The sequence below is a fragment of the Hypomesus nipponensis genome, chromosome 14 (assembly GCF_054491055.1).
Source record: "Hypomesus nipponensis isolate SF chromosome 14, ASM5449105v1, whole genome shotgun sequence".
NCBI classification, from domain to species: Eukaryota; Metazoa; Chordata; class Actinopteri; order Osmeriformes; family Osmeridae; genus Hypomesus; species Hypomesus nipponensis.
The window spans coordinates 19,283,964-19,303,721 of record NC_140374.1 but is presented as its reverse complement, the minus strand read 5'-3'; the positions used below and the strand labels follow the sequence as shown (position 1 = coordinate 19,303,721).

At 42.7% G+C, this 19,758-nt stretch overlaps 1 protein-coding gene and 1 long non-coding RNA gene across 4 annotated transcripts; one reads left to right on the top strand and one right to left on the bottom strand.

Annotated features, from left to right (window-relative positions):
- Positions 1–1,852: 1,852 nt before the first annotated feature.
- eps8l2 (EPS8 signaling adaptor L2) lies at positions 1,853–19,343 on the bottom strand. Of its 3 annotated transcripts, none has more exons than XR_014729822.1 (22): positions 19,065–19,343; positions 15,050–15,100; positions 14,368–14,414; positions 9,427–9,491; positions 8,548–8,709; positions 8,106–8,144; positions 7,807–7,956; positions 7,633–7,712; positions 7,416–7,525; positions 7,163–7,239; positions 6,862–6,988; positions 6,458–6,546; positions 6,118–6,192; positions 5,080–5,228; positions 4,746–4,908; positions 4,617–4,651; positions 4,392–4,497; positions 4,000–4,131; positions 3,790–3,853; positions 3,513–3,593; positions 3,151–3,283; positions 1,853–3,029 (listed from the first exon to the last, which is right to left on the bottom strand). XR_014729822.1 is itself a non-coding variant. In XM_084673194.1 (22 exons), the coding sequence occupies exons 2-22, from the start codon at positions 15,082–15,084 to the stop codon at positions 2,952–2,954; spliced, it is 2,103 nt and encodes a 700-aa protein (XP_084529320.1). In that variant the 5' UTR covers positions 15,085–15,100; positions 19,065–19,340; the 3' UTR covers positions 1,853–2,951. The 3 variants fall into 3 exon arrangements, 2 of the variants coding, with proteins under 2 accessions (XP_084529320.1, XP_084529321.1); XM_084673194.1 differs by having other exon boundaries at positions 3,407–3,593; positions 19,065–19,340; XM_084673195.1 differs by lacking the exons at positions 8,106–8,144; positions 15,050–15,100; positions 19,065–19,343 and having other exon boundaries at positions 3,407–3,593; positions 14,368–14,476.
- LOC146259038 (uncharacterized) lies at positions 8,898–9,260 on the top strand. The gene is made up of 2 exons (XR_014729657.1): positions 8,898–9,008; positions 9,105–9,260. It is a non-coding gene; the product is annotated as an uncharacterized LOC146259038 (long non-coding RNA).
- Positions 19,344–19,758: the final 415 nt, after the last annotated feature.

Below are 19,758 nucleotides of genomic sequence, written 5' to 3'. Positions count from 1 at the left end.
TAATCTGTAGAACCATCAAGATAATCGGGACATTACCGAGGATTGTCGGAAGGGGGGAAATCTGCCCAATTATCCTGTGGTGTGTCCCCAGCATTAGCCAATGTCTATATTGAGCTTCAGTACTGTGTATACCCTCTGGTTGATTCACAGTCCACCATAGCAATCCATCTTTCATGAATCACAATTTGTGACATATCCTACTATGATGAACACTGGTCCTTTAAGCTGACTTCTTGGGTTGTGTCTACTGTACTTGGACAGAAAACATACCTGCCTGCCTAACTTCCTCTGCAGTGATGGTCTTTATCCATTGGCTAATGACATCCACCACTTTATTGATTGTGTCTATTGACAGCAGGGTAATTAGGGGTCATCTGGCCTTTGCACCAGATTCATAGTGCTTCTTACTATTGTCTATACAACTGTTTACATGCTGTTGGAAGCAAACATCATATTTGCTAAAGAGTACCATCAATAGGACATTGCCTTGATTAACAGTAGCGTTTTCTAAGCTATAAGAAGCTTATATTTTATCTTTCCTGTAGCTAACTTTAATGACATCCATTGACCTCATGTTTCCTCTTTGGCTCACTATGTAATGGCATTTGGTTGCTGGTGTGGAAGGAAAAAATAACCACTCAGTGTCTTTCTCGTTTGTATCCGCACACAGTGTTGGCAATAATCAGAAACCTCCGTCCAGTCTTGTGGGTGGGGAGACTGGAACCCCAGGTCCTGGAACACCCAGTTCACCTTTTCTGAGACCCACTTTAGTGATTACACAGAATAATAGTTGTACATACCGAATTTGATACACATTGATCACAGCAGACAAAAAGTCTATGTCCGTAAGCTTTACAATCACACTTCTACTAAGTTCCATTACCTGACCTTTCATGCCTCATTTTCTAAAAGGTGGTCTAACCAAAAGTGCAAATGCAAAATAGACAGAACAGTTATCATTTAGTTTTTTTCACAGCAAGTTACCTGTTTATGGTTGGGTATATCTTTGCTGTTGAAAACCTTTGGTAATGGAAGTTTGGTGTTTGTTGAGGATGACAAAAAACATCTTTATATCCGGCAAATGGGGGGAAGCAAAGTAACCAAAACAATCAACACGTGTCTTGCTTGTGGTTCAAGGGTCAAGCAGCTGAGCTGTTGTTGCCAAGCTGTTGTGATCTTAAACTAACGTAATGCTAGTCATGATACTATGCCAGACCATGGTATAAAGACGCTTGACTAGCAGCGTTGATAAAATATATGGTGGGCTATTACTGATAACACTTTAGTGCGCTAATAACATGACTCTTGATTGGACGAATGTCAATCCACTTGGCTGCAGTGGACCCAGTTCTCTTAGTGAACAGTCACACACCACCACCTGGTGGCTCCACTGGAACGTGCTGTGTAGGAGACATGGCTTTTCTTACAAGGTCAAGACATTGGGAAGGGATTTTGTGGATGTTGTGAGGTAAGAGTTGACACTGATATAATATATTACACATGCTCCTACGTGCACAATACCTGTTGGTTCTTTGGACACACCCAACTCTCACACATAACTGGCATTGTGCTCTCTGCTCTGTTTTGCCTGTTTAGTCTGGTTCTTTCTGTCTGTTAAAAAGGAACTCATCAAGTTGACTGTTTGTGAAAACAGTTTATAAAAATATTTTGAATGTTACCTGTTCTAACTATAATTTGAAAAAAGCACTGAAGTTATGTCTGCATGTCTGATGTCCTGCAGGAGGATTTTTGTCATCTCAGTTTAAAGTGTTCCAAGAATTGCTTTTTAATAATACAGGAAGACAGAAAGGTTCTATTTTAGAAAAGCAAGTATAAGAACAGTATGCATTGGTATTTAGCAGGTATATATTTTTTTTATTACCACCATTCAAACTCGATCCCATATTTGTATTTACACCACTATGTGAACTCATTTTACATATAAATGAAAAAGACATTGCATGTAAAATTTATATTTTTCCAAAACTGGAGTAATCATTTATTCTCTGGTTTTGTCTTATAATTAATGAGTTTCAAACATTTATCACAAGGACAATACAGTCATATTGGTAATAAGATCTTACGGACGATTGCATTATACAGAAACTTTTATGGTATAGTATACTGACAGTACATGCAAAGCACTGTTGTCACATTAGTGTGATTACACTGAAATATGCATATGTTTATCAGAGTTTACTAATACATATGTGTATGACATATTTGTAATTACAAAGAACATTTAATTTAGTAGATGCTTCAATCGGATTATAAAAACAAACAAAAAAACGTTGATGCAATAAACAACATTATTCATGTGCGAAGGTATGGTTGCACTTCTAGAGTGACTGTACACATTCTGTAGCAATGTTATGAAACTGATTCATTACATATGTAAAAGAGATTTCATAGAGTCTGGCACAGAGAATTAGATTTTTAGGCTGTTCAGGGTAAGTAAACAAGTTATCAAGTAAACAACTGTGATGAAGACATTATTGAGTGATCATACCCCTGCATGCAGGCACACATACATACACAAATGTATAAGTATATACACACAAACGTTTCCATGCACTAATGAGTTCTCCAATTAAAAGGCTTCTCTTTCACATAGTGCACATTCCATATTGTACACATATCCAGATGCATTGTCAGACAAAATAACAAAAAGCCACAGTTCAGAAAACAACTGAACAAGAAATTACATTTACTTCATTTAGCAGACGGTCTTATCCAAGAAATAAAAATACAAATGGATTTGAAATATAAATAAATATACAATTAAAATGCATATAACAACAAAGCCAACATTATCTTTAGATTTTCAGGCTAAAAAGCTACTTTTGCTGATGCACTACAAGGAGGAGGGGGTGTTTCTGGATAGGCTGCACTGGTTGAATGGTGACCAGCTATGAAGGACGATGATTGGTTGAACGTGAGAGAAAGGATGTTCAGTCCTCGCTGGATGACCCCACCTTATTTTTTCTCTGTTTCATGATCTGTTCCAACTCTGATTCTCCACCAGTCTTCTGTAAATGGAAATTCAATTTTGATCAGAATTCAATTTTATTTAAATAACACGAGGAGAACACAACCTTTTCCCCCATTGTTACTGTCATGTTTTCAGCTGGGTGTGTGTGTATGACTCACCTCTAGCTGAGCTTTCTGCACAGTGACCTGGCTGTAGACACGAGGCCCCTCGTCCCCACACACAGCCTTCAGTTCCTCCTTATTGAGAGAGAAGAGCTGAGCCCCTGTTAGGATGCCCAAACACTCCACAGTCCTACAGAACAACAGACAAACACAGAGACACATTGTAGATTCTTAAAACGACTCAAATAACAACACAGCCTGCACACAAACACACACACACACAGGCAGTGATGTGAGAACCAGAATGACTCACGGTTTGGAAAACCCTTTGGAGTTGAGCCAGACAGAGACTTGCTGGGGATTGGAGTCAAAGGTTAGTGGCACAGTGCTGCCTGAGGGTCGCTCAACACGGAACTTACGGCCCGGAGGCTGAGTCTTGTCAGCGGTGATCATCTTCAGAAGCTCATCATTGACCTCATCCATGGGGTTATTCCAAGATGCTACAGAGCGATTCGGAGACGACAGATTGTTACCAAAGGCTGTGATAGGAGCCGGCTAGATGACAACCAAAGCTGTTCACATGCACGCCTTTCTGTGCTGTGCTTGTCTTAGTTAACATGAACATAAGAACTCTTGGAATCGAATGTGTCGTGCACTGATGAAATGAATGCTGAGGGTGCAGCTCATGTCACTCACAGTGGTTTGGGCGGGCCATGTCAAAGCTCTCCCCGTGGCCCAGGGAACTGCTGGGATGTCCAGGCTAGACACACACACAATTATACCCACGCAGGTCAACATGTGCATGCATGCACACAGGAACAAACGTAAGAAATGGGCAGGGAAGGAGAAAATGAACTGTGTGTGTGTGTAAAGGTATGTGAGTCTGTCTCTGGCTGTGAGGGTCACCTGGCTGTAGAGAGGCTCCGCCATGTTGTGTGGTTCCTCGAGCTTGACCACGTCCAGCATGTTGTACGGTACATATCCTGCCTGACCGCTGCGGTTCCTCAGCTTCCACCACTGCTTGTCATCCTCGATCACCTGCAAAATGCCCCACGCAACGCCCAGGTCAGGTCTTCATCGAAGGTAATCAGCAAACGTATTCTAGTGATCCCTTGGTACAGATTTATGTGCGTTCTGTGTGGAAATCATCAGAATTATCCTTCCTCCCCGCCCCCCCCCTCCTCCCCCCCCCTCCTCCCCGACCCCCCCCCCCTCCTCCCAGCCCTCCCCGACCCCCTCCCCCCTCCTCCTCCCAGCCACCCCCCCTCCTCCTCCCCCCCACCCTGGTCCTGTTTTACCTCTAGAACTTCGTCCTGCAGTACCGACAGCTCGTTCGCGTTGCGGGCCACAAAGTGATAGCGTATCTTGGCGTATTTTCGAGAGGTGGCCAGACCATTGTAAGACCTATTTGAAGACGGGAGGGTTATGTAAAGTTGGACAATGACACACGTTTACGAATGCTAAGGGAAGACATTTGTTATCAGCGAGCAATGGTTGAAATAAACAATGCCATTCGCACTCACCCATTGGATGAGCTGGACGACTGAGTCCCATAGAACTAATAGAGAAAAGACACAAAGGCAAATGTTAGAAACCATGACGACGCTACAGCCAATGAGAAACGAGCCGAGAAACGTGAAAGAACCTTGCACCTCTTCTGAGGGTTTCCTGTAGCTGGGACCGGTGGGGGACATGGGGGGTCCTAAACACTCTGTCTCCCACGGCGATGTCCTAAACATCTCCGCTGGGGGCTCCCAGCCATTCCGAAACTTAGGGTAGTAAGGAGGGGCACACTGTTCCCTGGGCCAGTCCGCCCTGCACAGAGACATAGACCATGTGACCTAGGCACATCCCTTAACAGACAATGGATTGACCATTCATATACAAAAGCCCTGAAGGTCCTGCATTTCCTTCTGGACGAGACCCAATTCATGCCCACACAGTCCCAAACCCTTTGACAGTATAACACCTGGGACCATGCGCTACCTGGGTCTGGTCCAGCCATCTCCGAGCAGCTCAAAGATGGTCATCTCTTTAGGGGAGAGGTGTCCCCTGAGGAAATCCACAGTGTCTCTGGAGAGGTGAGGGGAGATGATGGAGCGAGGCAGCTCAGGACTACCACAGCTCTGGAGCACCTGCAGGTCACAAGCACGCACAGCATTCAAGAGTTATGGAAGATACATCGGTCGGATATTCGAATGCCAGGCCGTTTTTTTAGAATAGACACTGAACAGACGTTTCCTTGTTTCCTCTCTGGGAAACACCTGGGAAATACCTAAAACAGTAACAACGAGATACCTAAGATACCAAAACAAAATACCACAACAAAGGATATCAATGAAAATCACACCCAGACGGTGTTGTGATCAAGTTTCAGTTACATAAACGTACGACGAGCATTTAACATTCCATCCCACTTCCTCCCATCCATGACGCCTGACTAAATGGCACCTTCTGGGGAACATTTCCAGTCACAGTGCTCAGTGTTGCGGTGATGACTTGCAATCAGCCCATGGCCAGCCTGTAGTAGGCAATTTTCTATCATCATTATGTAAGTTTGGCTGCACCTGCAGTGGAGCTGAAAACCACATAGCTCCGGTCTGGTTAGGGCTGAAAGGATTGTGATGACTGTGGGTGTGGTACATCATGCAAAACAATAGAGGGTATATAGGCTATATGACGTCTGATCGGTTCTCATTCTATCAACTTTTACTGATTGTTGAATGAGGAATTAAATGAATGTAAGTATTGGAGTACCATACACACTTTGTAAAGGGGTTAAGTCAACAAAATGATTCCCTTTTCACTTTAGATTTTGTATTGCGTAACACAAACTTACCTTTTTGTAAAAAAAATAAAAAAAACTGTTGACATAATTTCTAGAATCGTCATTCATTCTCATGACAATATAAATTGTCCGTTGAGGCCGCAGAACCCAGAATCTGCCTCTGTTTAATACATCGGCTGTTTGAGGTCAAACACTTTGGCTGCAATGCAACATGTATGGGCCTGGTGGTGACTCACCAGCTCCAGGGGACCAAAGAGAAAGTGAACCAGCTCAGATGCACTTGGATTCTGGATGTGCTTCTTCAGTTTGGCCTGCAGAGGGAGGAAATCCAAACTAAGTGTCAGAGCCAGTTCTCAAGGCACAACAGGTGAGTCAGGTGGCTGAGCGGTTAGGGAATCGGGCTAGTAATCTGAAGGTTGCCAGTTTGATTCCCGTCCGTGCCAAGTTACGTTGTGTCCTTCACCCTACTTGCCTCGGGGGGAAATGTCCCTGTACTTACAGTAAGTACTTACTGCTAAATGACTAAATGTAAATGTAACAGTCCACTGGGCAAGCAGCTGCATAGGGGAAACTCACCAGCAGGTTGAAGGCCAGCTTCAGTTTCTGTAGGCTATCGATGAACTCGGCCTCAGAGGGGGGTTTAGCCCTCAGGGTCAGCATGCCCTCTGTCAACAAGGAGGTCAGAGCAACAGCAATCACCACACACAGCCTCCAGAGTTACACGTCCACACAGTCAGTCCAGTGGGACACAATCAACCCAGTGGGAAACAGTCAGCCCAGTGGGACACAGTCTGGCACGTTTTGCGCCAAACACAAACATCCAAGAGCCTTATTCATTCAACAATCAGCTGCACACATGCGAAGATGGAAAGGCGTTTAACCGTGGGCCTGAAAGAGGAGAGGTCAAACCGAGGCAGAAACAGACAGTGGACAATAACAACTGTATTGTTCCACCTCATAGAGAAGAAAGGGAGACAGACCTGCTGGTCCTTTCTTCTTATTCTTCTTACTCTTGTTGCGCTGGTTTAGCTGAGAGAACGCCTCTGCGGCTTTCTGCAGCCGCGCCACAAAGATCTCGATGTCGTCCAAGGCACTGTTGAGGATTTGCTGTTGAGGAGAGGGTCCGAACGAAAAACACAAATGGACAAGAAGCGGGAAAACCGTGAAAGAGAAAAAGAGACAGAGGTGATTTTTTTAATCAACCCCTTCAGCTGAGCAGCACCGATTCTGGTGCACGGTGAACCAATAATGACAAATCGTCGAAAACATGACAAAACTCACCACGTCCTTCTCAATACGCTGAGCCAGCTTGTCATGTGACTCGGCGTCCTGCTGCGCTGAGCCTCGCCTCTCCACATCTACACAGAGTACACAGAGCCAACCTCAGCGGTTAACAGGTACGTTACCATCGGTCATGTGAACAGAACCTGTACGTTGCAACATTTGCATGTGTGCCTGTATTTAGGGGTCTTTCAGCCAGCATGTGTGCCTGTATTTAGGGGTCTTTCAGCCAGCATGTGTGCGGTGGGCTCACCCTGCGTGCTCGTGGCAGCCACTCGCCCCTTCCCCCTAGGGGGCGGGCCCTTGGGGACCGAGGGAGGGATGATAGTTTCTCGATGCCGTTTCATTTTTTCCTGGTTCACCCTGTGGGGGGGGGGGGGGGGGTGAGGGGGGAGAGGGTGTCAAGAGGTGTCGAGAGGGTGTGCTCACACGTACAGCAGGCAGGTCACTGTGGGAATAACGGTACTCACCTCAATGTCTGTGGACGCATTTTCTTTCCGTGCTTGTTGTCACCCAGAGCACTGTCTATGTCTGCATGAACCATCTCAGCCTGGGACGACAGAAGAAGCATTTAACACCTTCAGACAACCAATGCCCTCCAGCGTGTCCATCTGCTCCAGGGACCCACCTGCAAAGGGACTCACCTCGACCTCGTCGCAGTGGAAGAAGTGGATGTCAGGCCTGTGCTGCTCGCTGTCCTGACACAACAGCAGCAGCACGGAGGGATAGCGCGTCTGATTCAACACGGTCTGACTGTGGTGTATGGTCGCGAGAGGGAAATTTTCCAATTCTTCCTAAAGATGTAGAGAGCGGGGGTAGGATAGCGATTTAGAAAGAGTGGGTAGAACAAGGACATGAAAGATAGAGTACTTGTACCCTTAAAGGCTAAAGGTCTAAATGTAATGCATTGGTTATACATATCTTTTTGCACTACAATTTTTACCCTTTTTCTCCATTCTCCAGTATTTAATTGATGTATTCTCTAAGTTGAACGGACATGGAGCACAAAGTACATGAGCACATGAGTATATGATAATAAACTTGAACTTGAAAACAATGGCATCATCACAGTGTGCTGTTGGATATTATCACATTGCAATAAAACTCTATATTGAGAGAATTGAGGTTGTATAGTGTATGGTGCAACGGCAACCTTGGGTTGGCCTTCGAACCTCTGGGGTCATCTGAACTGGCCGTTGTCATATATTTGAATAGATAACCATTACCGTGTAAGTTATTCACCATCTAGTCATTTACCAGTGAGTAAGTCAGATGGGAATTTTCTCTGAACTATCAAGCGGAATACAGCACTGGGTTCTTTATTCAAGGTCAGTAGTTAGCAGACGAGCTCAAGTCCAAGGCGTAGACAGCCGATTAAGCCTTACCTGCGTGTCACAGTCCAGCAAGCGGACAGCCTTGTCGCTGACCTGTAGCAACATCTCCTGGGTCCAGATCTTGTCTTTAGAGTCCAGGAGGGCCAGCTTTTTGATGGCGTCATCCACTGTGGCGATAGATTCCGCCTTGTCCATCATGAAGGTGGAGAGATGCTGAGAGGGGAGAGATGTTATTGTATATTGTATTTTAATTCTAAATCCCATTAGCATTGCTTGACTATGTACCTTAGTATAGTTAGTCCATACATTTAAGTTCTTAAGATTCCTATATGTTTAATCTATGCACCTTTCTACCAAAGTAAATTCATTGTCTGGGCAAATTTTCATGGCGATTAAAACCCTTTCTGATTCTGAGATGCTGAAGGGCCTTGAACATGGAGGGAGTACTGGTTGACACTGCATTGGTAAAACCCCATCCCAGGGAAGCACTGAAGGCACCTAAAATACAAAAGGTGCTTGTGTATATGGCTGTGTCTCTGTGTGTGTGTGTTCCCAGAACATTTCTGTTATCTATTATTACCGGATTATTAACAACCCTTTCAATTAAGTCTGAACATCAAGTGTGCACAGAACCAAGTTCAACCCGGCGGAGCAAAGACTTGATCTCCCAACCCTGGACTTCAATGTATCCGTGGTAGTATGATCACCCGGCATCATGGCTTTTTTTTTATCTGGAGATAATTAAACATTAACCTGACCACCAACCTTTGTGTTCATGGATCCATACTCGCATTAAACAAGTCCAAGACGTTGTTAAAGGAATGTTAAAGGATACATGAAAGACATTCTTGCTACTATAAGTGTTTAAGTGAATCAAAATGTTTCACTTGGATTCCATGCATCATGACAGAGAGAACTTAAGAACCTTACCTCCACATGGTATTGGGACGTCTCCTGCATAATAACATTAGAGTTGGAGTATTTCTTACGCTGCTCTGTGTGGCCAAGAAGAGAGAAGTTTATGAGCAGCAGTTTAAACAAATGACATCCAAGACATCATTTCCACAGTCCCCCAAAAAAACCTGTACAATACTACAGATTCCGAGTCCGTTCTCCAGTTCTCAGGAGAACAAATATATGAGATTAACTTGGTATGACATTATATGAACAGGAGCAGCAGCCAAGGACAATAAGGAAGTGATCCGAACTGCTCATGTGCGCATGTCCAAGGACAGACGTGTGTGTGGATGCACGCACACACACACACACACACACACACACACACACACACACACACACACACACACACACACACATGCACACACACAGCTAAGTGTACATACACTCTCAGAGAAGATAAAACACCACACTTCACCAGTCAAATGGGCATCCACTGTAACCCTAAGCAACTACAACTAATGGTTCTAAAATGAAGGTGCTGTTGGTACTTTAAAAAAGCTCTTTGGGAGGTTTGTTAGACCTGTATCGCCACATAGACTTCTACTGCCAACATTTTACAAATATCTTTTTCAAACTGTCCAAATCAAACATGAACATTAATCTCCCTTCAGTGGTCCAACTTAAGAATCATTGATATAATGTCAGATAAACCCTTCAGAAAACAGAGGGGTTTATGACATCATGGCTGAAGGCAATGATCCAGTCAGTGCACTGCCCACACAATGACATAGGGATCAAAGGTCACTTTTTATGCACATTCACTTCCTTATGTACTTGCTGATTGGTGTGCCAGTGGGTCAAAGGATCATTGTTTACTTTATGGAGACTTTAAACTAAGGTGAAAGGTTTGATTATGAGCTTTGCTGGGTCAACAGGTAGGGTAGAGGAGGAGAAACAGCAACCGAAATGATGGATTTCTTTAAGTTTCCATAGCAATGGTTTCCATAGCCCTTCCTGTTTTATGCTGTTAAATAAATCTGTTGATAAAAGCATCTGATAAATGTATGAAATATAAATGTATGCTGTTACACTCAAAGAAACATTCTCATTGTGCAAATGAGCAACAGCATCAGTAATGATTACCACCGTCATAGTTGAATACTATGCAATTGAGATACAAGAAATTGAGATTAATTAAAAATACAATTACTAAAATATACATGCATTAAAAAAAATGTTACCTGTCTCTCACTGCAACAGCTTAAGCTGAGGTAATTGCTTTTATGTAGCCCCAATGTTAAAAGCACGTGCCAGTGCATGTGTGGCTCATTGACCTATTCTCCAGGTGAATGGTCTGCAGGTAACAATTACGGGTAAACGAGAACTTGTTCCGATCAATTCTACGGCCAGATCTCATATCACAGCTCTGGGTTCTCTCCCCATACCAACTGAATCAACATTTTTGTAGCACGCTCTGCCCATCTCTCTCTCTGCCTCTGGTAAATAGGGGACTTCAGAAAATTGAAATGTAAAGCTCTTGAAATTAAAGCATTTTTCACAAAATGTAATACATTTTACAAATGCCATGCCAGTCTTTTCATTTGGTTTTCAATCTAACGTCTAAGGACTCAAAAACTTGAGGAGATAAATTAAAATAATAATGTAAGTTTGACAGGATGCAAAATAGATTCCCCATCTAGATCTGAGAGCAACCTAATTTTTATTTGTGTGCCCATCCTCACTCCCAGAATGAAGAAACATGCAGATACTTTCCTGTTTACTCAATTTCTCTCTCTCTCTCTCTCTCTCTCTCTCTCTCTCTCTCTCTCTCTCTCTCTCTCTCTCTCTCTCTCTCTCTCTCTCTCTCTCTCTCTCTCTCTCTCTCTCTCTCTCTTTTGCTCTGCCATTCTCTATCTCTCTCCCCCCTTGCTCCCTTCCTCCCTGGCTCTCTAGTCCTGCTTGGCTCCCTGCAGGTGAAACACAAGCACAGGTGTCTTTGTGAAAGTCGAGCTCGCCCCATGTCTTATTAATGAATGACATTTATGCCAATCAATTCACAGCGCTGTGACAGCTTGCACTGAGAGGCACTTAGCAGGCAGATGGGCAGATCCAAAGACGTCTTCTAAGACTGGGGCTGATAACAAACATGACTGGCTGGCAGAACATCAGTATCCGGATCGTTAGGAGGATTTTAAGTGGCCTGACAACAACTGCCAGTTTAACAATACCCCCAGAGACTCTCAAAACGCACAACACTAGGTTCTCTCTTCACTTTAAATAACCACTGTGTACTTTGTAGATAATGTTCTAGGTATAAAAAAAATGGAATAAGTTCCAACAGTGATACAATCTTGTCATTAATGTCTTCATATTTCCCAGGCTCGGGGAATCAGATCACACATGAGTGTTTAAACATTAACCGATTTTTGGCAAGCTTATGTTGCATGACTGTTGGGGCTCATTGTGTTGTCCAAAAGAAAAACCTCTGCTGTTTGGCTTGGCAGTACAGCAATCAGCTGGAATGTACAGTATGCCTAAAAGAAATGCAGCTGAATCCATGTCGACTTTTATCCACAAAATTTCTGAGCTTAATATCAGCATGAGGGATCCAACATTTCAGTTTGATTTCAAAGGTGTTTACACTGGCCATGATTAACAAAACAGATGGCATTATGTGACAAAAAAAAGATTACAAAGACAGAATGTAGTAGGTAGAACAATGACAAAAGATTACAAACTAAAAGATAATTTAGTAATAGAAAAACATAGGGCTTTACTGGCTTGAACACACATTCAAACAAATAATAAGAAAGCATGATTAAACATTGACAAATACAGAGAGTAGGAACAGAAAGCAGCTTCTCATCAGCCAAGCCTCCTATAGACACACTGAGGTCCCAGCTAACTTTCAATTAGTTGTAGTACCTGATAAAGACATGCTCCCCCCTTGATACCAAGTGATTTAAGAAGGTCTGTTGGTCGTCCGAAGCCCAAGGCAGCTGGGTTCCTTTGTGGCCCCTAAGTCTGCACCCCTTCATCCTCTATTCCGCCCCGATGCTCCTGATAACAGAGCAGGTGGGAGGAGGCCTGTTGCAGATTTGCATGACTTGTTTCCTGCCCTAAATCATGAGTGATTGGAAGATTTTTGCATGAGAGAGGAAAGTGATATAAGCATGGCAGAGATTGGGACGGAACTTTTCCTGTTCCACCTTTACCCTTTGGATTCAAGAGTACTACTACATTTACATTTAGTGATTTAGCAGGCGCTCTTATCCAGAGCGACTTACAGTAAGTACAGGGACATTCCCCCGAGGCAAGTAGGGTGAAGTGACTTGCCCAAGGACACATCGTCAATTTGCACGGCCGGGAATCGAACTGGCAACCTTCTGATTAGTAGCCCAATTCCCGAACCACTCAGCCATCTGACTACTGACACAGTATCAAAATAGCTTCACCGAGGGGCGTTCTACTGCCACAATACCCATATAGATTGACCAAGGAGAGAGTAATACTGACACAACCTCCCTTTAGATTAAACAAGGCACTGACCAGATATCTTTCTACCTCCACAGCGAGGTGATCATGCTGTCCCTGGCCACCACACAGGGAGACTGTCACAGTGACCATCTGCCACACAGGACAGCAGGAGCCAGGGAACATAGCTCCAGTTCCTCACACATACAGCAAGGGATGTCAATAGCCAATGAAAGCTGGATCACAGTGCAATATATAGTAGAGATAGTGTACTATTCATGCTTAACACAAGACACTATGTTATATCCCAATACTGGCAGAACAGTAACAGGGAAAATATTTATAATGAACACCATAACAATTAGGCTATTCTAATTTAAGATGGTGAGGCCAGATATACTTGTCATCCTTGATTTAGTTTGAGTTTGTGATTTGTCCAGTCTGGTACAAGGGCTCTTTATTCAGTCAAGCTGGAAGGTGGTGCTGGAGGTGACCAGTGAGCTCATGTCTGAAGCCTAGTAGGGAAAGGCCGGGGTGGGGCTGTTCCAGACTGACGGGTACAGACCATGCCCCTCGCTCTCCCCTTTTCAATGCCTCTTTCATTCACCTGCAAGACCAGGCTGTCCACACCCTGTTCCAACCACACACTAAAAACAGACACACCCATCCATAGCTGCTAATGTAATATTGTATATTTGGTAACACATGGACATGGGCAAACAGTCTCACCACAAAGCTGTAAAGTTCACAAGCATTGACATTATTTCTGGAGCAATACAGATCAATAGGGACCAGAGACATAGTCTCTCTGGCTGACAATGTAGTACACATGCACATCTACAGCTGCACACACACACACACACACACTAAAATCATCTGATTACATTTTCGACAAGCCCCTAGCGTGTTTTCTCAACCTAGCCCCCTCTAGACCCCCCCTCAACTGGATCAGGAAGCCCTCAGATCTCTAGTCCCTTCCCCAGAGAGACCTGTCAAGCCTATCAGGGCGCTTCAGCGGGACCCCTGGAACCTTGGGCCTCTCTTATCAGCGTGGGAGGGTGGGGTTGGGACAGATGTGGTTGTCCAGTGAAGCCGTGATGGGGCTACGACACCACAGTGCCAGATAATCATAACAGGGAGAGAGCTGTATTTCCTTGCAAAGTCATTTGCCTAGCAAATTGACGATTGTTATGATTTGCCTTGATTACAATACTGTGTGAGCTTGACTTTTTTCAATGAATGGTGTTGCTGCTTAAGAGTAGTACCAATATTATGTTAAGCAATACATCAGACTAATTTATACCAGGTATCTACAGTCCTGTGACTTGATCATTTTTATGAAAGCACTATGAGACAATGGTACACACAGTGTGCATAATGACAGATAGGCATACATGGGTATAAGGAAAACATGAAACATAAAAACAAGAAAATGGGCCCACGTCATACACATGGACTATAAAACAAATATCTCCTCCCCACATTTGTAGAACTTACCGTACAAGGCCTTAGCACTTATCTTGCTGTCCGATCTGGCCACTCCACTGCAATGAGAAGAAGAGGAGGCATGGTTATGTTGCCTTCCCTTCATATTCGCTTGGACTTCCCTAAATGTCAGTGTCTCACTGGACCGCAAACACTGCCAGTGCCTAAATCCTAAGCATGCACAGAGCTGAGTGTAAAATAGTAAATGTGTTCGACCGGACAGGAGAAGACTGGATGAGATTAGCCTGAGATTTGGAGCATATGGACAAGTCTGAGAGAGGGAGGGAGAGACAGAGAGGGGGGAGAGAGGAAGAGAAAGAGAGAGGAGAGAGAGAGAGAGAGAGAGAGAGAGAGAGAGAGAGAGAGAGAGAGAGAGAGAGAGAGAGAGAGAGAGAGAGAGAGAGAGAGAGGGGAGGGGGGGAGGGAGAGGGACAGAAAGAGAGAGGGAGAGAGAGCATGTGGCTTGAAGCAGAGGGGGAGATAGAAAGACTGGAGCCAGGAACGCAGGCAAAGCAAACATTCACCAACAGAGCAGCTCTGTACATGGGGACCCTGACCCACACCACCTCTCACACACGGTTAGCTATTTCTTCCCTGTTTCCCAGTGAGTAACCCAAGTGCTGGCTTAGGACCCTGGGTAATTGATGAAAAGGTAAACGTGCAAGGGGTTAATGCAGTAAGGTGCACCACTTACTTGGCCTGCCTGGTTTGAGGTCCCAGGATACTCATGTTTTAAGACATGCACCTGTAAGAGAGGAATAAGATGGAAGGAAGCGGGGTTAGAGAGGGAGGGCAGGGGGAGCGACACAGTCTAACAGCACAACAAGACATGATGCATTATTTATTTCAAACTACCTATAGACGCCAGCAGTGACAAATCAGCCATTGTTTATTTTACTTTTCCACCTTACCAAATGATGCATCTCTCTGTACTCTACACGGGCAAAGTATATTGGTTCTGTGCCTTAAGGTAACAAAGATATTCTAGAAGTTGCTCGTCTGGTTCAGAGGAGAGTCAGGTGTTTCGCCTGTATTGTTGCTATTTAGGGGCCTGCGGAGGTACAATAGCAAACAGCAGGCTACCATGCACAGGGTAATAAGATCCAGTCTATTGAGGAATATATGAGAATAGCCCCAATTAATTAAAATGTAAGCAGTTTTATACACAGTCTGGTTAACAATTAGGTAATTACTGCGCCTCACAAAAGACATTGTCTGTGACAAACTAAGGGGTAGTAGAGCAGGGCATTGGAATCAGAAGCGCGCAGATTAAAAGTCAAGAAATTTCCCAGAGGAAACTCCTTCTAGACACTCAAGATATTCCCATTTTAGGTATGGTGTGTGAACTATGGCTCACTATGATGTGTTCAAGCCTCCTACACACAAATGAAGGATTATGTAGTGAGAGAAAGAGAGAGCGAGAGAGAAAGAGAGTCTGTTTAAATGATGTTTAAAATATCCCAGTCAGTTGCTAGGATATTAACTGACATGAATGGTCAGTCCTGTCAGATATTGAATGATTGGTATCCTCTGTAGTTCTGGACAAGGAAAATAGAGGGATTCCTGACAATGGGATCAGGAATATTGTATGACAGTATATATTTTTTGAGCAATTAGATCTTGTGAATGCACACATTACATTTAATTACAAAACAATGTTTCTCGTAAAATTATGTTTCACTTCTAATAACCAAAACTGTAAAGTTACAGTTTAGGTAGCTTCAAGTGAACTGATGATAATAACTCCAAGGATTATGCTTTATCTATCCATATCCATATCTACATAGTTAAGGCGGCAGGCGTGTGTTGCTTAGGCGGCCGCCTTAACTGAAAAGTGCTGCGGGAATCCCTGTATAAATGATATCTAAATCATATCTAAGTTATACATTAAATCGAGGCACATAGCTCCACATGATCTTGTAGGACAGTCATTCAGATGAACAATTCCCATTTGTGGTTCTAAAGCATGGACAGCAACAACATGAATTACAAGGTCAAAGGACCCAGGACAGTTGAATACAGCCAGGCGGCACAAATACGGCATTTCCTCTTTTGGTTCTTATCTCTCCAGCCATTTTCTCGGAACCATTGTTCTGGGCACACCTCCAGGTTTCAAGAGGAAGGTGCAACAAGAGCTGCAAAGGGTGTCATGTGTTGTTGCCCCAATGGTGGCAGTGTGTCCCCTGGACAGTTCTGAACAGGTTTGTTGACTATAAACATGTAATTTGTCCATTATTCACTGCCACACAATTGTCATGGTGAGATGATTAGTACTACCCTGGAGTAGCACGTCGTTTGCTGAAGTGGATAACAGCCTTGCGTGACTCTCAACCTCATAAACATCTATGGTCATATTAATGTCTGCGGAATGCCCCGTAAGCATACTTAATCACGCTGATATAAGAATGTAAGCAAACAATATGTAGTGATAAGATAATGATTACTATGCAACTTTGTTTTCTCTGAACGGTATTCAATATAGACTTTGACCGTCAACCACAGTCATTTTACATTACAAGTTGTTAAATTAATGTATTTTTTGTCAAAATACTAGTCATAGTAGAGCATCCAAAATGAATTTAAGGTCATTTACTACCAACGAATCACACACACTAATCACAACAATGGGGGAAGATTTCAAAAGATAGACCTAGTTAAAGAATCACTTAAATGGTTATACATTATTATAAGCACTTTGTATGTCTATCATGTATATTGTGTATATGTAGTATAAGCATACAAATGTACAATAACCAAAGAAAAATTACCAAAGTTCACACAGGTGTCAGCAAGATGTTTTTAGCCCTTTATCATGCCCTTTCTGAAGTAACTGGATAAGCTAACAAGCCAGTTCTGAAGTCACCTCAAATGACACCAAAGTTCAGTCTGAGACTGTAGGGCCTTAATCTTTATAATCAGCTCTGAAGTACTGCATGCTTATTAGAAGCACTGTAGAAATCATTTCATGCGTGTCCATTCTCAGGATTTCTTGGTGTTGTATTGACTTGGCAAATCTACATTTTCAATAAACATTCCCCTGATACCAGACCAACCTACTCTCGTCTGAATTTCCAAAACATTATGACACACCAAACACACGCACGTGGACTGTACACACACCAATGATTTTCTTGTACTGTTATTAATACTAATAGTACAGTTTAACTTTAGACTGTAGATAGACAGAAGTATATTTTCAGTATGTAAATGGTAAACCAAACAGACGAGCTTGTTGTGATAAAGGCCACCTGAATGTAGTCCTGTTTTTATGAATGCACATTTTGGAATAGATAAAATATGTTATTTGGTTCTGTATCACATGTAAGCCTACCCCCATCCAGACTGCAATTGTGTATTTGTGTATATAGAATGGAAAGTAGCCTATGTTTGTGAATCAAGGCATAATGGCCTGATTGCCTTTACTCGATACTAGGTCACATTTCACTGGTTGGGTCAAAATGTTATTGATTTACTCCTGGGTTGGTTGGCACACTTTTCACTGTCTGCTATATTTCTCTGGCATCATTCATGTTAGAATGTTCTCACCAGCAGCAAATCAAATGTTATGGTCTAAGCTATAATTAAATATGTCTAAATATACACAAATATTTTCTAAAATATGGTGACTTGTGATTAAAGTCATGTTGTGCATTTGTGCCATCCAGCCCATCAGGAGATGGTTGCCACACAATATGGGGTTGGTTGGCACAATGTTAAAATGCTATTGAAGCAACCAATAGTAACCATTTGAACATGTAATAGTATATTTTAAGCAATTAATCATTTAATAAAATGTTTTATGCAATTCATTAGAAAGAATGTATATTTGAACCCTAACCCTATCCCTAATATTCAGGATTAGGCAACAAGAATTAAGACCGTAATGTTGACAACATTGTTCTTATTAAACAATATTTAAAGGGACAGTAACCACAACAGGAGCCACACATTAGCCCTCCTAGTAGCCCCCTCCCCCATCACACCTATAATACAGGTTTTACCACTTTTTTATTAAATTCCTATATCTTCAAAATCACGGTGCCAACCAACCTCACTCAAATTTAACCCAACTTTGTGCTGAAATTATGTTGGCCAGCTACCATATCCCTCATTACAGATTTTTACATTTTAAATGAAAATTAAACTCTATTTAACTACACATAACACATTTCCAATATCTTCATCTGACACCATTTTAATACATGTTAGTCCACAGACCACTTGGTCTATCGATTACTTTTGATATTATAAAAGTGAAATGTTTGTGACTTTCAGATGTTTTAACATAGTAGATGAGTGCGGGTTAAGAATGCAAACATTTTGATGTTACAATTTTGTTTCTGTGACTTTCAAAAGAACCGAAAAATGCTGTGTGCCAACCAACCCCTTTTGCCAGCCACTAACACAATATGTCAGTGATGTAATTCCCAAGATAAGTAAAAACATAAGACAACCATTACCATGGCATGATGGGACAATGCTGTCAAAATCAACTGCCCCACTTGGCACATGGATAATAGTTCATCCTTGTGATACGCAAATAAGCATGAATTCAGATGGACCTAATCCTATATTGATGAGCAGGTCCATTCCATTCAGCATTTACTGCACAACGCTGACCCAAATATACCTTGTGAAATGCGTGAAAATAAAAATACATCAAAATATAACACAACATCTACAACGTCGTTCAAAAGTGTCATTCTTACCCAGCGCCGAACTCTACACCGGTGTTTTCTTAGTTTGATGCTGGCAAGGTTACAAAGGTTTTAAGTCCAACGAATTGACTGAAGAATCAATCTTCCATCTCACGTATCACTGTATGTTATTACTAAACTTTGACGCGAGCACTTTTAAGTCAAAAGAATCCAAATAAATGGAATTCAAATAGTTCCTAGTTGATTTTATCGATTCTCTTAATCGCGCGTTCGGGAGACAGAACAGGTGCGGGTATGTGACAGGTGACAGCACAGGCAACGTACACAGCCTGTAGAAAAGGGGAGAGGCAGAGGCAGTGAGATAGTCTGCTCCTGCGACAATCTTCAAGTTTGTGAGGATTTCATTTTTTCAAGAGACCTTTTGCTGCTTTTCTTTTCCATTGTTTCTTGATATTGTTAATTAAGACTATTGAATGTCTGTTATACCAATTATTTGACCAATGACGGCAATAAGACGGCAATCTGACTAGACGACACAGAATATCATCCTTTTTTTGTAAAATACACACAACATCTCAAAAAACATCCTATAAAACTTTTCTATCAGTTGTATTACTATGGGTGGCAATCATGAACTTTAAATTTCTACTATGGGCCATGACATGGGCCTTCCCCAAACATGCACGTTATTGAAAAGTATTGTTCAGAGTTTTGGGTTTAGACAGGTGTTGTCATGTATCACCTA